Source organism: Dipodascopsis tothii (genome assembly GCF_038497935.1).
Source record: "Dipodascopsis tothii strain CBS 759.85 unplaced genomic scaffold V1510scaffold_35, whole genome shotgun sequence".
Lineage (NCBI taxonomy): Eukaryota > Fungi > Ascomycota > Lipomycetes > Lipomycetales > Lipomycetaceae > Neoaidaea > Neoaidaea tothii.
The window spans coordinates 17,368-36,059 of NW_027118019.1; the positions used below are offsets into that span (position 1 = coordinate 17,368).

Consider the following 18,692-nt stretch of genomic DNA (forward strand, 5'->3'; position numbering starts at 1 on the left):
CTCAGGGCACGGGGTTGACCGGCCGGTGTGGATTCCAGAGCGCCGCCGGGGGCGTTGCCCGGAATGCACAGCCGGCAGATGCGGCGCAGGAGCCGCAGCAGTCGATTACACCCACATAATAGCACGGGACAACGCGGCCAGCGCGCTCACAGCCTGGCCGGCGGGCGGAGCTCATCCAGTCCCCGCACGTACGTGCCAGCGGACGAGCGGCCCGCAACGGCGAGTCGAACTGTAGGTTCATGCTAGTTCGCTGAGACATCTGCGCACTAATGCACCTACAGGGGCTGACGACGCAAGTGGAGAAGACAGCGGTCGAACAGCCGGGACGCGGTGGCGCGATGTCTCGCACGACGGCGACGACGTCACAAATTACAGCTACAGGCAGGCCGGTTGGGAATCTGAGATAGATAGGTAAAAAAAATTGAACTCCAAAGCTGCAGAGATACAGACATGCATAACCCAAAAATGAAAGGCGGAGGCCGGGGGGGGCGCCAGCGCGGCCGGGCTAAATCGCGCGTAGGAAATCAGCCTGGGCGTGTAGAACATGAGGGCTGACGTGGAGGTCGAAGTCGATGAGAAATAGAAAACCGATTTCTAGTCGGCACAGTTCAGTCTCCGACAGACCGCCAACCTTGGCAAAACGACGCTGTTGATGGTTGATGTCCTCGAGTGTCTTTGAAGCGACGCGTAAACCAGCGAGGAGCAGCCGGTGAACGTTGAGATCCGTGAGAGTGATGACTCGGGAGACGACGCAGAGTCTGTAGATGTAGAGCGACGTGGCCATGTAGACAGCCGGAGAGATAGGACAGTAGTGATGGATGCGTTCGAGGTAGACGTCAATTGGAATGTCAGGCGCGGATTTGCACCAGAAGCGGCGAGCGATGAGGGCGTGCTGGGCATGCTTATCGGGGGCTGGAATGGCCAGCTCTGCCGAAGCCGCGGGGGCGTGGGCGGGTGCGACGGGACGCGACGCATCCAGCATCTTGACCAGACCGGATGCGAGAAGCCGTAGTGCGTCGTGCGGAGCCAGCGTGCGCAGGTCGGTCGCGCCGGCGCCAGCGCCGGCTGCGGCCGGCGCCAGATACGACTGGCCGGCGGCGGACATCTGGTCGAGTAGTGCGTACGAAGGGGAAGGCGAAGGTGGCGACGATGCCGACGACGAAGGCGACGGCGGCGAGCTGCCAGCGGACGACGCCGGCGACGCCGACGAAGCCGAGTCGGACGACGACGAGCGGGTGAGCGGTGCCGGAGCAGCGTGCATCGGGAACGAGCGAGGCGGGGACGGCCCGGAAACGGGCCGACTGGCGGGCTGGGGAGACGGCCGACGCAATGCGGACGGCGAACGGGGGCTATGAGCGCCTTCGACGGCGGGTGCGGCCTTATATAGCGACCGGTGCGACCGGCTCGTGCGACCCGGTTGTTGTTAATATCCCAAGGCCTGAGGTCCGGCTCCAGAAAGCCGGCTGCACTAGAGCATGCGTCCAGCGAATGCGCGGCTTGCGAGATCGTCGGCGGTCTGCCGGACTGCTGGTACCTGCGGACGGGGCGAAAGAGGAAGTGAAAACTTGCGACGGTGTACCAGTACCCGGCGATGCGGCTAGTATATATAACCCACACTGACTGAGCGCGGTACGGCCTGCGCTTGGCGATCGCGGTTAGCGCGCCCGGCCGGAATGCGATCCAGACACCGTGGGACGGCGCTGGCCGCGTAGGGTTGCGGCCGCCGGGTTACGGCCAGGTACCGCCCGCAGCTACGGTACCGGGTACGCGACCGACGCGCTCGCCGCAGCGGCTGCACCGACAGCGTGACTGTGATTGCGCGCGAAGTTAAATCGGGTGGGCGGGGCCCACGGCCCGGACCCAGTGGCGGAGGGGCGTACCCGTACGCCGTGTCGGACCCGTGCCGGTGGCCCCGCGGACGCGCCGACGCGCCGTACCGCAGGCCGTGGGTACACTGCCCTATCCGTGCTAGCCGCGCCGACATCCCGGCTCGATGCAGGTTACTAGGGCACGGGTTGCTGTGGGCCTGTGACTCGCCCATACGCCTGTGGGGCCGGCTTTCGACGGCTCGTGTTGTGGGAGCGCTGCCTGCGCCGTGGCTGTGCATCGAGGTTCGGCGCGGGCATCGGTCCAGCCTACAGAGGGACTGCGAGTCCAGCCCTTAACGCCAGTCCGGCCTAGAGCGACGGCAAGGCCGACCGGTGTGCTGGTGCTGACGGCACCGGTACGGCCACCGGTCGGCCGTGGTCAAATGGTGCCGGCCGGCTGGCCTGCCGCCGCCGGCGTACCGCCGAGTCTGTGACAAACTCTGGATTCGGCGCCGGCGATGGTGCGCCCTACAGGACGGACAAAGGACGCGCCCAGACACGGGCGAGCCCAGGCTGCGGCGGCCGCTGCGGCGCGCCCATTCCAACTTAGATTACCTGGCCACTAAGAGACTGCTGACCACTACAAAGCCGTCGGCAGATTGGCTGCAACCGCAGGGTCCACTCCGTGCGCGTCCCAAGGCTGCAACGCCGTGTCACCGGAAATGACTGGCTCGCCTGGACTTGTAGCCGATGCCCGTGGCCGACCAATGTACCGGCTACCTGCAGGTCAAAATTAGCAATACCCTACCAGACACGAGTTTCATCCGCGGCTGAGACGTCGTTCGTATCGGCAGCCGCGGCCACCACTTCAGCCATGCCTGCAGGCGCAGGCGGCCAGTTTCGCGGCCGCCGACGGCCACGGTCGGCCGGCTGCCCGACGCCCGCTGCTAATCCATGAGATCACCGGATCTGTGGATGGTTCATCATGTCTAAGGTGATGGCGCTCTAGACGACGAACAGACCGCGCTCGCCTACAAAGGCATCAAGGTCTCAGTGGAATCGCCGCCCGTAGAATAAGCTCTAGCACGAGGGCGCGTATACTCTCCCGGCCTACCGCCGCCGCCTCCGTGCGGGTGGGTTCGGTATAGTTTCTGCCGCTAGAGTTTGAAACCTCTGTCTAGAACCAGCTACTGTCTCTCATTGAACGAGTCTTTAGACGACGTTGTCATTCGGCATACATGCGGCCTACGCAGCCTACGCGACTTGTGATCGTCTACGTAAGGCCCGAGCTTCTTCGCAGGCAGAATACGCGTTTGGTGTCTGGCGAACAGAAATTCAGTACGAGACTGCTGACACAGATCATGTGTGGCACGTTAAGGTTGGGGGCTTGAAAAGTGTCAGGAGACTGGTAGTTAAGCTCGCCGCAGCCTCGGCCGCACGTGCGCGGGGGAGCACGGAGACATCTACCTTGCTCAAGGACGCCTCTTGGGTGGGGGAGGGCTGATTTCAGATTGGAATAGCGGTCCGAGATGAGTACGAGCGATCGAATCCCGCCGGATGACAGACGGCCGGTCGTCTACCAGAGTCAGCTCTGCACTTCCGGAAGCGGTCGTATGCAATATGGTCCAAAGAACGTCACCAGTGGCGACGGAAGAAGACGAGAAGGTAATTTACGCTAGCACGAGAGATCGAGGCTGTTATGACGATTGGCCTCTACCAAGAGGCGGGATCAGCGTCATGGAAGAGGTCTACAGAATGCCAAGCGGTCGGGATAATTGACGAAGCCCTTCGATGATTTCAGGGCTCCGGCAGATTACCGCAATCGGCGAGTAGTAAATAATAAATGGTGGTAATAATTTTGGACTGTCCTGGCTAGCTAGTGCGACGGGAGATTATTTGGAAACCCTGGCAGCGGACCCTTGCGCTGATCTGACCTGGAAGTGACTAGGCAGGCACGGCCGGGCAGAAGGAAAAATTCGATATGATCGAATGACGGCATCTAGGCTCGCCGAACCAAACTGTCGGTTCTACTCGGCAAGGACTCTGAGGGCAGCGCCAGATATGTGCCCATACGGTTATATTGCACTGACCGGATCAAATATCGACCCGGTGGACTAAGACTGTGAAGACAATGTACTCCGTGTACTCCCAGCGGCTTGGTGGTGCTACGTATTGGCCGTGCGGGGCTCTATGTTTTGTCTCTACCGGAAACAGATACTTGGTCCAAGGCGGAATGGTAACACGGCGCTCCATTTGAGGCCGCGCGGAGCCTGGTCGGCCGCCGAAAGCCGCTGCTGCGCCATAGTGCACTGCACTGCCACAGCACAGCCACATCTGTGCCGAAGGTGGCTGAAAGTGGCGCAGCGGCTACTCGCGGCTGGCTGTGGCGCAGCGGGTAAACGCTTTACCGCGCGGGGCAAGTTGGGCGTTACATGATGTCCCCGGACTTTTGACCGCAACGATACTCTTTCACCATGGCGGACGAGCCGACAATCGTGCTCACGGGCATGCAAGGAGTCGGCAAGTCGACTCTGGCGGTGATCGCCGCGAAAGCACTCGGCCGCAAGTTTGTTGACACCGATCTGCTTCTGGGGAGCGGCCTTGGAAGTTCCCCGAGTGTTTTCATTGAGGCTAACGGCTTGGGCGTGTACCGCGAAAAGGAGCTGGAACTCACCGAGAATGTCCTCAGCACGCGCGCCCGAGGTTGTGTCATTGCATGCGGTGCTGGAGTGGTTGAGAATGCTCGCGGGCGGGCGTTGCTGACCGAGTATGGTCGGACTCATGTTGTGATCCACGTTGTGTCAGAGGAGAGCCGGGTACAGTCGTACCTCTCAGCGACGGACGGTGCGCTGTTTCGGCGAATGTATGCGGGTGCCTTAGAGAGATATCGGGCCTGTGCTACGCACGAGTTTTTCAATCTGTCAGTCGGGGCAGAAGCAGGAGCTTGGCCGACGGTACCGCCGCTGGTCCTTAAACAGATCCAGCGTGATTTTGTGCGCTTTCTGTTTGGGATTCTCAACGAACGAGGATGGGCCAGTGCGTTTGCAGCCACGACTAGTGTGATCCGGCCGGCGGAAGATCGCATGTACACGTACACAGTGCCGGCCGACCTGGAGGCAGGCGACCGACCATTCAGCACGGTTGCTGTCGGCGTTGATTGCTTCGAATTAAAAGTGGACGTCAAACGGTTCGAACGCGGAGCACCTCTCGAGGCAATTGCGCAAGCAGTCAGCATGGTCGCCAGAGACGCTGGCTTGCCGATCATTTACTCCGTGATTGCAAACGAGCTTGGAACGGATAGCGCGCGGTCGACGTATTTTAGACTGATTGATTATGGCGCCAGGCTGGGTGTGCAGTATATCGCAGTCGAACTCGTACACTTTCGGTCTGCAGGGTCGGCGAGGGAACTGCGAGCGATTCTAGAGCAACGGGCGACTATCTCGCGTCCGCGGACCCTAGTCGGAGTATTCAACGACTCCAGCGCTGCACCTGGCTGGTGGCTTACGGAGGAGCCGCGCGGGGCAGTTGAGGGTGCGCGTTCTCTTGGCTGTCGCGTGGCGGTGGTAACGCACCGAGCCATCGGCAGTCAAGACAATATGGACGCGATGGCGTTTCGGCACAACGTTTCACGGGCGTACTCAGAGCTCGCGATAGCTGTCTACAACTCGGGCCCGCTTGGCCGACTCTCTAGAGTCCTCAACCCGGTGTTCACGCCCGTCGCTCCGCACCTCACGCTTCACGATATCTCGTCCGACCGACGGCTCGAACCAGCTGCGCACGACCTGTCTGCATATGACGCCCAACTCGCTTTATATCAGTCTTTCGCGCTACCAAAGCTAAAGTTCTACGTGTTTGGACAGGACACGCAGCATTCAGTGTCTCCAGTTATCCACAATGCCGCGTTTCGGACGTTAGGGATGCCACATGTCTATTCAATCCACGAATCCGATCGGCCGGCAGACATGCTTGCTCTGGCGTACCGGGATGACTTTGGAGGAATGTCTGTCACCATGCCCTACAAGCTCGAAGCCATCGACCTGGTGGACATTAGATCGGAACATGCACGAGCGATTGGTGCGGTCAATATCCTGGTGCCCATACGCGCTGGAGATTCGCCGCGGGTGACAGCCATCAAGGGCGACAACACTGACTGGATCGGAATCTATTGCAGTGTAGAGGCTCACCTGTCGCCCGTCAACGCCGTCTCAGCACACACCACGGCATTGGTCATTGGCGCGGGTGGAGTGGCTCCTGCCACAATCTACGCGCTGGCCCAGCTGGGTGTCCAGCACATTTTCCTGTACAATCGTACGCACTCCCGCGCACAGATCCTCGCCGAGAGGTTTCACGATCAGCCCTTGCCAGGTGGTAATGCTCGGCTGCAAATCCACGTTATACAGTCGCTTGATGTGCCCGCGATCTTGTCGACAGGGCGACTAGCTATGCCGACCATCATCATATCGGCCGCCGCGGCATACCTAAGTCTTGACTTGGGCTGGTTTGGTAGCAAGACGGGCGGCGTGGTTCTCGAGCTTAATTACATAAACCGAGCCGAGAGCAAGCTGTTACGAGTGGTCGAAAGCCGACTACGTTTGAAGGGCTGGATCCCTTTGGACGGCCTGAAAAGTCTGCCGGAACAGGCGTACCGCCAATTCGAGATGTGGACAGGCAAGCCAGCACCAAGAAAAGCCATGCTTGAAAGTGTACTTCGGCAATATGCCGGTTAGGGTAGGAAGATGCGTATTGCTTGAGAAGATCTGGGGCCATGTACAATATTTAAATGCATGCGAAAGCTCATTCGAGGGACAGAGCAGGCACGCGCTGCCGAGCAACGGTAACAGGACGCGACTTTGTCAGAGGCTGGAACGACCGTGCATCGCGTGTGTTGAGTGATGCTGCCAGCAGAGCGCCTTTCCGAGTGAGTTGGCGCCGCAATGTGATTATGGGCGAGTCTGCGGTCGGGTAGAAGCCGTCCGGCTCCTGGCGGTTCTCCGAAGCGCTGTCGACCGAGGAGACCAATGCTGATAGCGCTGACACCTCGGCATGGGTGGCCATCATGGTGGTGTCGGCAGCTACGTCGACAACGGTACGCTCGCTATCGTCCGTAGCCTTGCCGACGCATTCGTCGCAAGCAGTTGCCTTAGTATCGGCCTCAAACGAGCAGTCGTCGTAATCGAGCTCTGGACAGGCAAAGTCCGGGATCGGTGCACGGTTGGGGCCTCTCGGACGCGGAAGGAACGTTGCACAAGTGGCGTATGGAGAGAGCGCAGCCGACATGATGGAGCAGAAGCGCTCGTCGCGCTCGCGTTGGGTGGCCAGGTGCATTGTCGATGCCATAGCAGCATGGACAGCCGGCACGAACGCGCACACGCCAATGGCGGCCTCGTACTCCACAAAGATGTCCTCAACGTCCGGGTCCCAATCGCGGCTGCAATCCGAGTCGGAGGGTGACCGGCCGAGCATGTAAGCGTACGTCAGGCGCACCATGGCTGCCACGGCCTCGGCAGGAGTAGTAAACGACGGCATTGCGAAGTGAAAATATACAGGATAAGAATACAGATCCCAGTCTGGTCCTCCGATTGCTGCTGCGCATCTACGCTACATCGGCACCTACTTATGTGCTCGAGAGGAGCTCGTTCGGCGTCCTTCTTCTGACGTCATGTTGCCAAAAGGGCTGAGCGGTACAGGTTGGGTAGACGCGAAGAAAGAAAAGAAAGAATGGTTCGAGAACGAGTGCGGATGGACCGAACTGAAACGTTGCGAATTTGACAGACGCACGGGCCACCACCACCATAGACCTGTGGGGAGTTTTAGGTGCGGCTGAAGCTACGTGCACCATGTGTCTACAAAGAAACCTTGCTACAGCCGACGGATGTTCCGGCCAACAGGTCCGAGGCAGGTCCGAAGACTGCGGCTTGTAGGCGATAGCGAGCTTTGCGCAGTTGTACAGTGGGCCGCCAAGCCGGCAAAGTCGGATCGCAGCGAAGGCCGTCACGGAAGTCTAGACCAACAATCTGCTGACGAACGCTTGCGTATAACCAAGAGATATGGCGGCGCAAGTTTGACAACTTGGCTGTGGTGGTTTGGCAGAGTCCGTGCAGATCTCTTTGCGCATGTCTTTGCTAGGGTCGCGACTGCACGGGCGAGCCAAGAGGCCACATCGGCCCGATATCGTAAAGATCCGAGCGGCTGATTTTCTGAACGAGCCCTATGTTCGCGATTGGCAATGGTCTTGGATCCGGTGTGCAAAAGTTCATGGCTGTCAAGACACAGCAGACATACCTCGCTCTGTTTTATCGACTCAGTCCGCGACTGAGTCGCTTCGGCAAATTAGAAGTGCTTGCCCGCGAGCAGACGAGCGACCGGCCGCCGGGTAGCTGTTGGTGCGCGTACGTATAGCCGGTCAGCACGATCACGTGAAGGTCTCAGATAATAAGATACGGACGCAAATTACTGTCAGTTGCGGCCATACCACGAAGAAAACACAGTTCCCCGTCCGATCAACACCAGTTAAGCTTCGTTGGGCCTACTTAGTACTGCGGTGGGAGACCACGCTGGAATCGTAGGTGCTGCAATTACGTTTTTTTTTTGCCAGACTTCGCAGGGTCTGTCCGTCTGCAACGCACACTTCTATTCTGAAAGCGCACCAAGGTGTGGTACCTGCCACACCTAGGAAGCCGAGACATGGAGTTGCGGAGCATTGCCACCGCATGTTTGGCACGGCGGCTATGCAAATATTGCTGTTGCATTGCATCATGCCGAGTCCGCGTGGCCCTTCATGTAGGCGCGGACGTGGCATTGCAGCGGCACATCTACCTGACAGGTAGGCATTGCCGGTTGGATGAGTAAGTGGGCGGCGTAAGACTACGGGCTGGGCAGTTGTGCACCTGGCCTCTCTGATGGACACCTATAGGCGGCCGGTATCATCAATACGCTCTTCCGGTCCTTGTCCGGAGACGCCAGCAGTTTTAAGCTGCAGGCGTATGGCGTATGTCAAACGCGCATGCTGCAGGCCAGGTATTGTGTGCGACCTGTCAAAAGTGGGCTGCTGGCCAGTCATCGGCGGCAAAGCCAGATTGAGTGAGTTCGATGTTTGGTACCTGATTTGGCGAAGTTGAGCCTATCGACTGATATAGTTGCACGTTCGTGAGCGCTACGCGTTCATTTTGTTTGTTTTGGGTAGTTTGTAGCTAGCACGTAGCGTACGCTGGTGACATATATTCTAACGGGCTACTTCATCGTAGGCTGGTTTCTCTCAAGACTACAGCCGTTTGGCCATAGCCGACGCTAGCGTAGGGCAGGCAGTCATGCAGAGCCGGACGTGGCGGCCGGTATGCGGGCCGTCGATCGACGGTGAGTGTAAACATGCAGGCCGCGTCGCACGGCAAAGGCCAGCATCGGTAGGCCCGTACGTCGGCCAGCACGTCAAATTGTACACCGATCGGCAAATTACGGATCCGTGCAATGCCACCGCCGTGCGCGTGACATTTCGAGGGCCAGTACGCTTTCCTCCCACGGGATAGCTGCATTGGCTGAAATGCGTTCGGCGACAGTTGTAAAGACGGCGGCGGCCTCTAGGGCAAGCGGATGGGCGCGCATTGAGAGCACGGCAACTGCCGCCCGGCCCCTACGTCAGTGTGGCAGCCGAGGTTGGCGCCAAGGCTGCTTGACAAAGATGAGGCTTTGTAGGGGTAGGGCCTCATTAGGGTTGTGGGTACAGCACTACATGAGCGACTGCTAAAGTTCTTTGCAACCAGTTTTTCTATTGTTTTTTTTTCACATCGCCAGCGATTTGCAGGCAGGGCCTTTGGGGTCGCCAGCACGACGGCGGCACGGTGGCTGACCCAGCGAGGAAGGCGCGGTAGCTGTTGGACGATGGCAGGCGCACACGTCTGCATGCAGACGTTGCTTGCTGGAAATCCGTTTCTGGCAGCGCACGGCGCCGGGTCGACAGACAGCTGCGTACGCTGGCGCGGGCGCTGGCGCGTCTTCCTTGCAGGTGCCACGGTGCTGTCGGCTGGACCGGCCGGCCGGAGCACAGTCGCGGATCCGAGCGGGCTGTGTGAGCTCAGGCCAGGCGTGCCATGGCCCGGCCTGAGCTGGCATGGATCGGGTAAGTACCTGCTAGCTATCAGACCACCGCGATGCGAAATGATGAGTCTAAGGTACCCTATTCATGAAATGAGGAAAAAAGTTTTTCATTATTCCAATTGTTCCTACTGAGCATGTCATCGCGGTGGCCCGATAAGCATATACCTGCAGTCGCAGCGGATATTCTAACGTGCAGATCCACAAGTTTATAGCAAATACACATGGAGTATGCAAGCCAACCAAATGCGTAGATGGCGGCGTGCGGACACTGAGAGACGTGTACACGCGGGCGCCGGCGAGGGCTAGCGGTGCGGGAGCTCCGACGCGAGCCGACCGGGCCTCTGGCTCCGGCTAAAGATAGAGCAAGGCGTCGGGGCTCCTCTCTGGCCACGAGGCTCCCGTCAGCGCCTAGAGCCGGGTGAGGCCCAGCCGGGAGTGCAGACGCGGCGCAGCTACCGGTGGGCTGCAGCTGCAGGGTGCGGGACCCAGCAGCGATCGGCTAGGCGGCATTTCCGAAACCCGGCAAACGACGCCACGCGCGCGGAAGCCGAGTCGGCCTTTGGCTGGCCCGCGGTGCTTTGTTGTGGCCCTGGTGCCGGGTGCCCGTAGGGCGGCCGCAGGCTGGCACCGCTAGCCGTGCCCGCTTGACTGCAGCGGCCGGCGGCCACACGGCGGCCTCCGCCGCGGCCACGGCCGCCCTAGTCGAGGCCGTGGCCGCCGTTCCGGCCTGCGAACACGACGCCAGCAAGGGCTCCGGGGGGCCGAGCGCGTCGCCGGATTTGCAGGCGCCCAGATAATGCGCTCCGGCGCAAGACCTAGACGAGCACTTGGCCCGACTCGGGCCGTGGCGAGCGCCACTATCGACCGACGCCCAGAGCTCCGTGGCCGGAGGGCGGGCTCGGGCGGCGCGTGGCATGCGCCCAGCCGGCAGGCGGGTGTGCGTCGGCGGCAGCCCGCGGCTGGCCGGAGCCTGCCGCCTACCTGCCAGCTGACAGCTGCCAGCTGCCGGCCCTGAGTGCGGCCGTGTCCGACGGACGGAGCTGCGGCGGGGGCACTATGCTGGAACGAGCGTGCTCGGGCGAACGCTGGCGCTGTGATAGCAGCCGGGATCTGCTCTAGCAGAAGAGGTCGTTCATTTAAAGCTAGTGCCGGGCTAGTCTGGGATGGCGCCGGTCGGCCCCAGGCTTAATTGCAGGCACGGACGCCAAGCCATTGATTGCGCTGGCCGAACCAAGCATCGGGCGGCGGCTGCGGGCTAGCGGCAGCTGTGCGGCAGCTGTGACGCAGGTGGTCGCGGCTGGAGTCGCCGGAGTATATAAGCCGACGGGGCCTGAACGTCGCGGGCGTGCGTGCCTACTGAAGATGGCTCCTACGGACGCAAGCAAGCAGGCCGCGACCGACGCGGTCGAGGTCAAGTCGCTCGAGGCGCCGAGCACCGGGTCCCCGCCCGCGCTGGTGCTGGACGACTACGTCAAGCCGCGGACGTGGGGAGAGGTGTTTGCGTGGTTTCCGCAGGGCACGACTGCGGAGGAGAAGCGGGTGCTCTACAAGGTCGACTTCTCGATCCTGGCCTTTGGCTGCCTGTCGTACTTCACCAAGAACCTGGACACGTCGTCGCTGTCGAACGCGTACGCGAGCGGCATGAAGGAGGACCTGAACCTGGGCGGCAACGACCTGAACTACCTCAACGCGGTTTACTATGCGTCGTACCTGGCGTTCATGATTCCGGGCAGTCTGGCGCTGACGCGGCTGCCGGCCCGCTGGATTCTGCCGACGCTGGAGGTGCTGTGGGGCGTGAGCACGTTCGGGTGCGCGTGGGTGCAGAACCTGACGCAGCTGTACGTGTGCCGGTTCCTGCTGGGCGCGTTCGAGACGCTGTGCATGACGGGCACGATTTACATCATCGGCTCGTGGTACAAGCGCAGCGAGATGGGCATGCGGGTGGCGCTGTTCCAGGTGTCTTCGCCGCTGGGCACGATGTTCTCGGGCTACCTGCAGACCGCGGCGTACGAAAACCTGAGCGGCGTGGGCGGGCTCGAGGGCTGGCGCTGGCTGTACGTGATCTGCTTTGTGATCACGGTGCCGTGCGCGCTGCTGGGCTACATGGTCTTCCCGTCGACGCCGGACAAGACCAAGCCGATGCTGCTGCTCAAGCAGGAAGACATCGACCTGATGAAGCGGCGGCTGGCCGTGGAGCACATGCGCCCGCCGGACAAGAAGATCCGGCTCCAGGTCGTCACGCGCATGCTCAAGCGCTGGAGATTCTGGCTGTTTGTGCTGGCCTGGTGCTTCTTTGACCAGATCGGCTACGTCGGCAAGACGCCGTTCACGCTGTACCTGAAGGCCGAGAAGTACTCGGTGCCCAAGATCAACAACCTGCCGACGATCGGCCAGGCGATCTCGATCGTGCTCTCGCTCGTGCAGAGCTTCTACTCGGACAAGACCGGCGACCGCTTCAGTCCATGCGTGTTCAACACGGTGCTTTGCATGCTCGGCAGCTACATTCTGGCGGCGTGGAACGTGAAAGACGGCGCCAAGATGTTTGCGTGGATCATCATGGGCGTCGAGACGGCGATGAACCCGCTGCTCATGTCGTGGGCGTCGGACGCGACCATGGACGACCACGAGGAGCGCTCACTGGTGACTGCGAGTATGAACTGCATCGGCCAGGCGTTTGTGGCCTGGACGCCGATCTTCACGTACCCGTCGGACGGCGCGCCGCGGTTCCGGGTCGGCAACATCTTCACGGCCGTGTGCACGACGTGCCACTTCCTGCAGTTTTTTGTGATGCAGTACCTGTTTCTACGGGACCGCAAGCGCGAGCGCGCGGCGCGGCTGCAGCGCTGGCAGGAGGAGAACGGCGCCGAGATGGTCGTGGTGGACGAGAAGCGCAGCATGTCGACCGAGTAGCGGTCGCGCGCAGTATTTTTGGATGTTCTAATAAACAAAATGGTCTTGATCTATCGTAAACAGTGCTGGCCAGGCCAGGGATGCGGATGTCATGAGCGGTCGGGCGTTGTAGGGCCCGGCCGGATGGAGTCGTGGTGCTCAAGGCTCCTCGAGGATCTTGAGCTTCTTGAACTGCTTGTTGCGGCCCGAGCGCTTGAGAATGAGGTACGCCGACAGCCCGATGACGGCGGCAACGACGAAGCCGATGATGGTGAAGAACAGCCAGTGTACACCGAGGTACATGATCCACTTGGCGTCGTCCTCATGCCAGGACGAGCCGTGCAGGTCAAAGAAAAACGTCGAGTCGTTCTCGGCGTCGTTGGGCATCAGGATCCAGACCTGTTCGGCGTGGTTGGTCGCCCAATGCTTGTACTGCTTCCAGACGACTGACAGGAAGAGCGGGCCGGTGGCGTACATGACCGTGATGTATGGCACCTGCCAGTCGATCGTGTACTTCTTGAGCTCGAGCAGAACGCGCAGGAAGAACGGGTGGTTCCGGGTCGAGCCCATCACACTGTTGGAGATGCCGGTCGGGTCGGCCTTGCGCACCCACGCCGGGTAGTTGAGCAACGGCTCGAGCGAGGCCGAGCAGCCCTCGTCGAGATCGATGTAGATGCCGCCATAGTGCGCCAGCACAAAGTATCGGATCACGTCCGCACGCATGATCGGGTACGGGTACTTGTCGAACGTTTCGAGAAACCACGGGTACTCTTCCGCGATGAACTGGCGGGACGAGTTGTCGGTCCAGAGGTGGTACTCCCAGTCGGGGTTGACGTCGAGACAGCTCTGCTGGGCCGACAGCCACTTGGTCGGGACCGAGTCGTTGACCCAGGTCTGGTGGATGATCTTGGGGATCACCTGGGTGTGCTCATGGTCGCGGCCGTTAGCGTTGGTGAGCTTATGATCGGCGCCGGAGACAAAGTCGATGGAGTTGTCCGAGACAGAGTCGAAGAGGAGCGTGATGTACGTGAACGTCACGTAGACACCGACGACGACGAAGGCGCCGAGCGCCAGCAGGGGCACGGCGAACCGACGGCGCATGACTGGAAGAGCACGGAGCACGGAGCGGCGGGCGCGACGGACGATGAAGCGCACGGCGGCGAGCGGGGCCAGGGCGGAGGGTCGTAGAGGTGCTGGCAGTCGAGTGTTCGACTGGCGTGGCAGCGACAAAGAGCCTGGCGGAGTCTATATAGCCAGGGTGAAGGCTTGAGTCTGGGACGGCGGCCACGGGAGGCCGACCTAAACGGGTGAGTGTAGACGCAGCAACAATTGGCTGACGGCGTGTCGTGAAGGTCCAAGGTTTGGCCACTGCGAATTTTTTTGGAGGTCGAGTGTCTGGAAACCTGGGCGAGCGGCGACGATAAGCCGAGGTGGAGCGTGGCTTAGCCAGAAACGTGGCAGCGGTTGCCTAAAGGGTTTACTTGTCTGCATGGCTTCACGTGGCTATTCCGTATAAGGAAGGTACATAGCCCGAATGGCTTTCGCCCGCCCGTCCGCACTGCTCAAAAAGCGAGCGGGCCCTGCATAACCGTCGCGCGAGCGGGCAAGACGTTGATCTGGGTGCCACCCAGCCTCGCCGCCGCCGCCGGCCCGCCGGCGATGGGCGGGCTGGTGACGGCGGCGGCAGGCGGCAGGCGCAGCACGCTTGCGTGCCGGGCTGGTCCAGCGAGTCCGGCCCGGGCCCGCGTGCCCGCTGGCCAAGGCTCGTTGGGGCGGGGCTGTGCAGTTTACCCGGCCTATCAGCGTGTGCTGTCGCCATTTGGGGCTATCAAGCGCTTTGGTGCACAGTGTTGCACGAACGACGCTGGCCCCTGCTCTAAACGGCAGCACGGTCGCACCGTGATCCGTAGGTCTGGGCGAATGTCGTACGGGTCAAGCCGCAGTGTCGCACGAACGACGCCCGCGACGAGGACATAAAAGAGCGCGGCGCCGCCGGCTGGAACCGCAGGCCAAGATACCTCTGCTCAATACCCCAAGTGCCGCGCCGCAGGCAACTTATGCATATACCCTCGCGCGCCGTGACAGCTGTGCGCGGCGTGCCTCACTATACCCTGCTTGATCTGACGCATATACCAGGTTCGCTAGCTGTGATTGATACCCTAATACCTGGCGGGCTGTGCCTGCGTTGATCTGATAGTGGCGCCTGCGCTTGCTGGACGGCGCTGCCGCTGTTACTCTGTCTGCTGTTGCTATACCGCTGGTCGCTGAACTACTGTACCCCGGTTCCATACCTCCGCACACGACCTCATACCCGATACCCGTCGTCGAAGCCGCTGTATACCGCCGCCGAGAGCGATACCAGAGCGCCAGATACCAAGATACCTGTGCCCGCGGCTGGCACCGCCCGGCCGTCGCCACCGCCACCCGCCCTAACCCTATACCACGTCACGTGCGCATCGCATGCTCCACGTGATAAAATACCCGGCCACGCGCCAGGGCGCCGTGCGCGGTGCGGCGACGTAGGCCGAACCCGCGGGGCGTTGCCTACGGCGACGCGTGGAGTCGGTGGGCGGCGGGCGGACGACCCAGCCTGGCGGCGCGCCACGACCCCGCATGCCCCAACAATTGTCGGCGAGCGGCTGGACCGCGTGGCCGCTAGGGTGTCGGCGGGGTACGAGGCGCGGCGCCGCGGGATCGACCTCGCCGAGCGGCCTGGAAGGTCGGCAGGGCCAACGTGTTCGGCGGCACGCTCACGATGGCACAGAGTAACGGCGGCAGGCTGCACAGAACCCATGAAGGCTGCCGACGACAGCTCAGAGCGGCAGTTTAGGCGACGCAGCCGCGCCGCAGGCGTCTCCTCGCCATCATTACCTGTAGCGGTCTGGCTTATTATACGAGTCGTCCCCCACGTGCGTCTGGCATACACCGAACAAGCAGGTGGCCGGCACTGGCGTCGGCGTCGCGCGCCGAGCGCGCAACCAGACCGCACCGGAGCGGACCGAGTCCCCGCAATTTGGCGGGCTTGGGACATGGTCAAGGCGCTCGGTGTCGGCCGGAGCGGGCGGGACCCCTCCGCGGCACCCTTGGCCGCACGATAAGCCTTCGTCTCTACAAGCGAACGTCGTGCGGGGGAGACAGGGCTTCGATGAACCAGTGGAGATGGACAGGCCGGCCGCGGTGGGCTACCGAGCCCGTATATACAGCGGCCGGGCCCGAGGACGACGACAGACGCTCACGGCGACGGTTCACAGCCACGGTCTTTCTCTCGATCGTCCTCGTTGAAATGCTCTTCTTTGGATTGGTTCTGGCGGCCCTGGCTAGTCTGACAGCGGCCAAGACGCCGTCGGTAGCGTGCAAGGCGTTTGCAGACGTCACGGCCGAGGCGTCGTTTGCGCAGAAGAACGTGACCATCACCGCGACGACGCACTACGCGGCCGGCGCGCTCAACGTGTCGGCGCTGGACTCGTCCACTCTGGCGCTGGGCGAGCCAGACCTGAACGTGTACGGACTGTGCCGGGTCGAGGGCTGGATCAACAGCACCGGGCACTCGCTCGCATTCGAGCTGTGGCTGCCGGACGCAGCGCTCTGGAACGGACGGTACCTGGGCATGGGCAACGGCGGCCTGGCCGGGTCCGTGACACCGGGCGTGCTGGCGTACGGCGCCAACCGGGGCTACGCGGTCGCCCAGAGCGACAGCGGCCACGAGTTTCCGGCCGAGTTTGCGGCCGGCGACGGCGTGAACATCCCGTTCCTGCACTCCAAGACGGCGACGGCCGACTGGATCCGCGACTCGGTCCACTACACGGCCGTGGCGGCCAAGTACCTTGTCTCGGTGTTCTACGGCAACCCGGCAACGTACTCGTACTACCAGGGATGCTCGACCGGCGGCGCTCAGGGCCTGGCGCTGGCGCAGCGTCATCCAGCGGACTTCAATGGCATCCAGGCGGGCGCGCCGGGCGCGTACTATTCGCACCTGGCACTGTCGTTCCTGTGGAACTCGCGGGCCATGACGTCGCGCAACGTGTCTGTCAGCACGGCCGAGCTCGAGGCGATCCAGGCTGCGGCCATTGCGCAGTGCGACGCGCTCGACGGCCTCGAGGACGGCCTGATCACGAACCCCCTTGTGTGCGACTTTGACGTGGCGTCGATGGAGTGCGGCAAGGCCACCGGCGACGTCTGTCTGTCGGCGGAGCAGGTCGCGGCCATGCAGGAGGTCTACGCGGGCGCGCACGACCCGGTCACGCTCGACCGGCTGTACAACAAGTTCTGGCCGGGCTCGGAGGGCGGGCTGGTGGTGCAGGAGGGCGGGCTGACGTCGTCGTTCACGACTCCGCTGATGCAGAACCTGTGGAAGAACAACCTGACGTACGACGCCGGGACCGAGTTTGACTTCCACGCGGATGTCGCCAGCTACGACGAGATCGTTGGCGGCCAGATCGATGACATCGACACGGACCTGTCGGCGTTCCTGCAGAACCACCGCGGCAAGCTGCTTGTCCACCAGGGCTGGTCCGACCAGTACAACGCCCAGGACTTCCCGATCGAGTACTACAAAGGCGTGGCGTCCACGGCGGAGCTGTCGCTGCCGGAGCTGGCGCGCTCGTTCCGCGTCTTCTACCAGCCCGGCGTGGAGCACTGCGGCGGTGGGTACGGGCCGAACGTGTTTGACGGCGTAGCCGCGCTCGTGAACTGGGTCGAGAACGGCGTGGCGCCCGACCGGATCGTGGCCACGCAGTACGTGAACAACACGGTGGCGCTCGGCGTCCAGCGCACGCGGCCGTACTGCCCGTGGCCGCAACAGGCCGTTTACCGCGGCCACGGCTCGACCGACAGCGCAACGAGCTTTGTGTGCAAAGAGTAGATAATACATGCTAGGCCTCGGCGGTGATGATGGCCGCCTTGATGTCGTTGAGCAGCTGCAGGTCGCGCTCGTCCATGGTGGTGTCGGGGTCGACCTCGAGCGGGCCGGGCTCGGCGGGCTCGTCGGCGACGGCCGAGATCGCGACGAACCGGATCAGCCGCTCTTGGTCGATGCCGCCGTCCCACGAGTAGTCGTCCTCGACCGAGCCATCGCGCTCGGCGGCGTCGCGCGAGCGCTTGACGTCGAGGGCGGCCTGCAGGGCGAACCGCTTGCGGTCGCGCTGGTAGACGCCCGGGACTGAGTCGAGCACGGCCGACTTGAACGACCGCTTGAAATACGAGAGCACGCGGCCAGCTAGGACACGGCCGTTCTGGCGAAAAGACGAGTCGCCGATGTCGCTCAGCTCATTTTCGACGTGCGAGAAGTCGAACTCGTGCGTGTGGGGGTGCACGAGGGGGTGCGACGGCACCCGTGATAGCAGCTTGAGCGTGGGCAGGTCGTACGGATAGTCCTCGGAGAAGAAGAGGATGAACCGGAACACGCCGCCGGTGTAGGGGCCTGGGTCAGCGTTGCGTGGAGGGCCGTACCTTTGCGCACAAAGATCACGCCGTACCAGATCTGCGGCGTTTTCTTGGACGCGGCCAGGTAGACGCCGGCCGGGCAGTACGAGCGGATGTTTGCGCTGGCGTCAGCGGGAGCGGGACGACACTTACAACTCGACGAGCAGCTCCTGGCGGTTGAAGGCCGTGATGGTGGGCGGCTTGGGCGCGCGGGACGCCATGGCCAGGGGTGTGGGCGGAGTGCGGTGGACGTCATTGGGAGCGCCGCACGAGGTGCGGCGGTGCGGCGAGCCGCACGCTGCGCGGCGCGCGGCGCGCCGCATGGCGTGCGGCTCATCTGGCCGCGGCTGGCCCCGCCGCATGCTCTGCGGCTCACGCCGGCCGAGACCGCGTCCGCCGCACGCCGCGCGCGCTCTACCAGGGAAAGGTATATACACTAGAATACACGTTCTCTATAACGCCGAAAGAGCACACCCGGGCCGG

General features: G+C 62.3%; 8 protein-coding genes across 8 annotated transcripts; 3 read left to right on the forward strand and 5 right to left on the reverse strand.

Moving 5' to 3' along the window:
* Positions 1 to 391: 391 nt before the first annotated feature.
* Positions 392 to 1,651, reverse strand: V1510DRAFT_422213 (cyclin-domain-containing protein). Its single transcript, XM_066934751.1, has one exon. It carries the CDS (start codon positions 1,259 to 1,261, stop codon positions 506 to 508), a length of 756 nt encoding a protein of 251 aa, XP_066787042.1. The 5' UTR covers positions 1,262 to 1,651; the 3' UTR covers positions 392 to 505.
* Positions 1,652 to 3,902: 2,251 nt separating this feature from the next.
* On the reverse strand, positions 3,903 to 4,591 carry V1510DRAFT_408248 (uncharacterized protein; the record flags this gene model as incomplete). The annotated part of the gene is made up of 2 exons (XM_066932441.1): positions 3,903 to 4,142; positions 4,217 to 4,591. The coding sequence occupies 2 exons, from the start codon at positions 4,589 to 4,591 to the stop codon at positions 3,903 to 3,905; spliced, it is 615 nt and encodes a 204-aa protein (XP_066787043.1).
* A 1,227-nt stretch (positions 4,592 to 5,818) lies between these two features.
* Positions 5,819 to 6,535, forward strand: V1510DRAFT_369633 (uncharacterized protein; the record flags this gene model as incomplete). Its single annotated transcript, XM_066931398.1, has 1 exon — positions 5,819 to 6,535. The coding sequence occupies one exon, from the start codon at positions 5,819 to 5,821 to the stop codon at positions 6,533 to 6,535; it is 717 nt and encodes a 238-aa protein (XP_066787044.1).
* Positions 6,536 to 6,568: 33 nt separating this feature from the next.
* Positions 6,569 to 7,507, reverse strand: V1510DRAFT_247025 (uncharacterized protein). The gene has a single exon (XM_066930566.1). The coding sequence runs from the start codon at positions 7,332 to 7,334 to the stop codon at positions 6,603 to 6,605; it is 732 nt and encodes a 243-aa protein (XP_066787045.1). The 5' UTR covers positions 7,335 to 7,507; the 3' UTR covers positions 6,569 to 6,602.
* A 3,412-nt stretch (positions 7,508 to 10,919) lies between these two features.
* V1510DRAFT_422228 (major facilitator superfamily domain-containing protein) lies at positions 10,920 to 12,858 on the forward strand. Its single transcript, XM_066934753.1, has one exon. It carries the CDS (start codon positions 11,262 to 11,264, stop codon positions 12,807 to 12,809), a length of 1,548 nt encoding a protein of 515 aa, XP_066787046.1. The 5' UTR covers positions 10,920 to 11,261; the 3' UTR covers positions 12,810 to 12,858.
* V1510DRAFT_422227 (nucleotide-diphospho-sugar transferase) lies at positions 12,778 to 14,261 on the reverse strand. Its single transcript, XM_066934752.1, has one exon. It carries the CDS (start codon positions 13,887 to 13,889, stop codon positions 12,948 to 12,950), a length of 942 nt encoding a protein of 313 aa, XP_066787047.1. The 5' UTR covers positions 13,890 to 14,261; the 3' UTR covers positions 12,778 to 12,947.
* A 1,810-nt stretch (positions 14,262 to 16,071) lies between these two features.
* On the forward strand, positions 16,072 to 17,649 carry V1510DRAFT_408252 (Tannase/feruloyl esterase; the record flags this gene model as incomplete). Its single annotated transcript, XM_066932442.1, has 1 exon — positions 16,072 to 17,649. The coding sequence occupies one exon, from the start codon at positions 16,072 to 16,074 to the stop codon at positions 17,647 to 17,649; it is 1,578 nt and encodes a 525-aa protein (XP_066787048.1).
* Positions 17,437 to 18,483, reverse strand: V1510DRAFT_422231 (uncharacterized protein). Its single transcript, XM_066934754.1, has 3 exons — positions 18,363 to 18,483; positions 18,237 to 18,331; positions 17,437 to 18,207 (listed from the first exon to the last, which is right to left on the reverse strand). The coding sequence occupies exons 1-3, from the start codon at positions 18,428 to 18,430 to the stop codon at positions 17,660 to 17,662; spliced, it is 711 nt and encodes a 236-aa protein (XP_066787049.1). The 5' UTR covers positions 18,431 to 18,483; the 3' UTR covers positions 17,437 to 17,659.
* Positions 18,484 to 18,692: the final 209 nt, after the last annotated feature.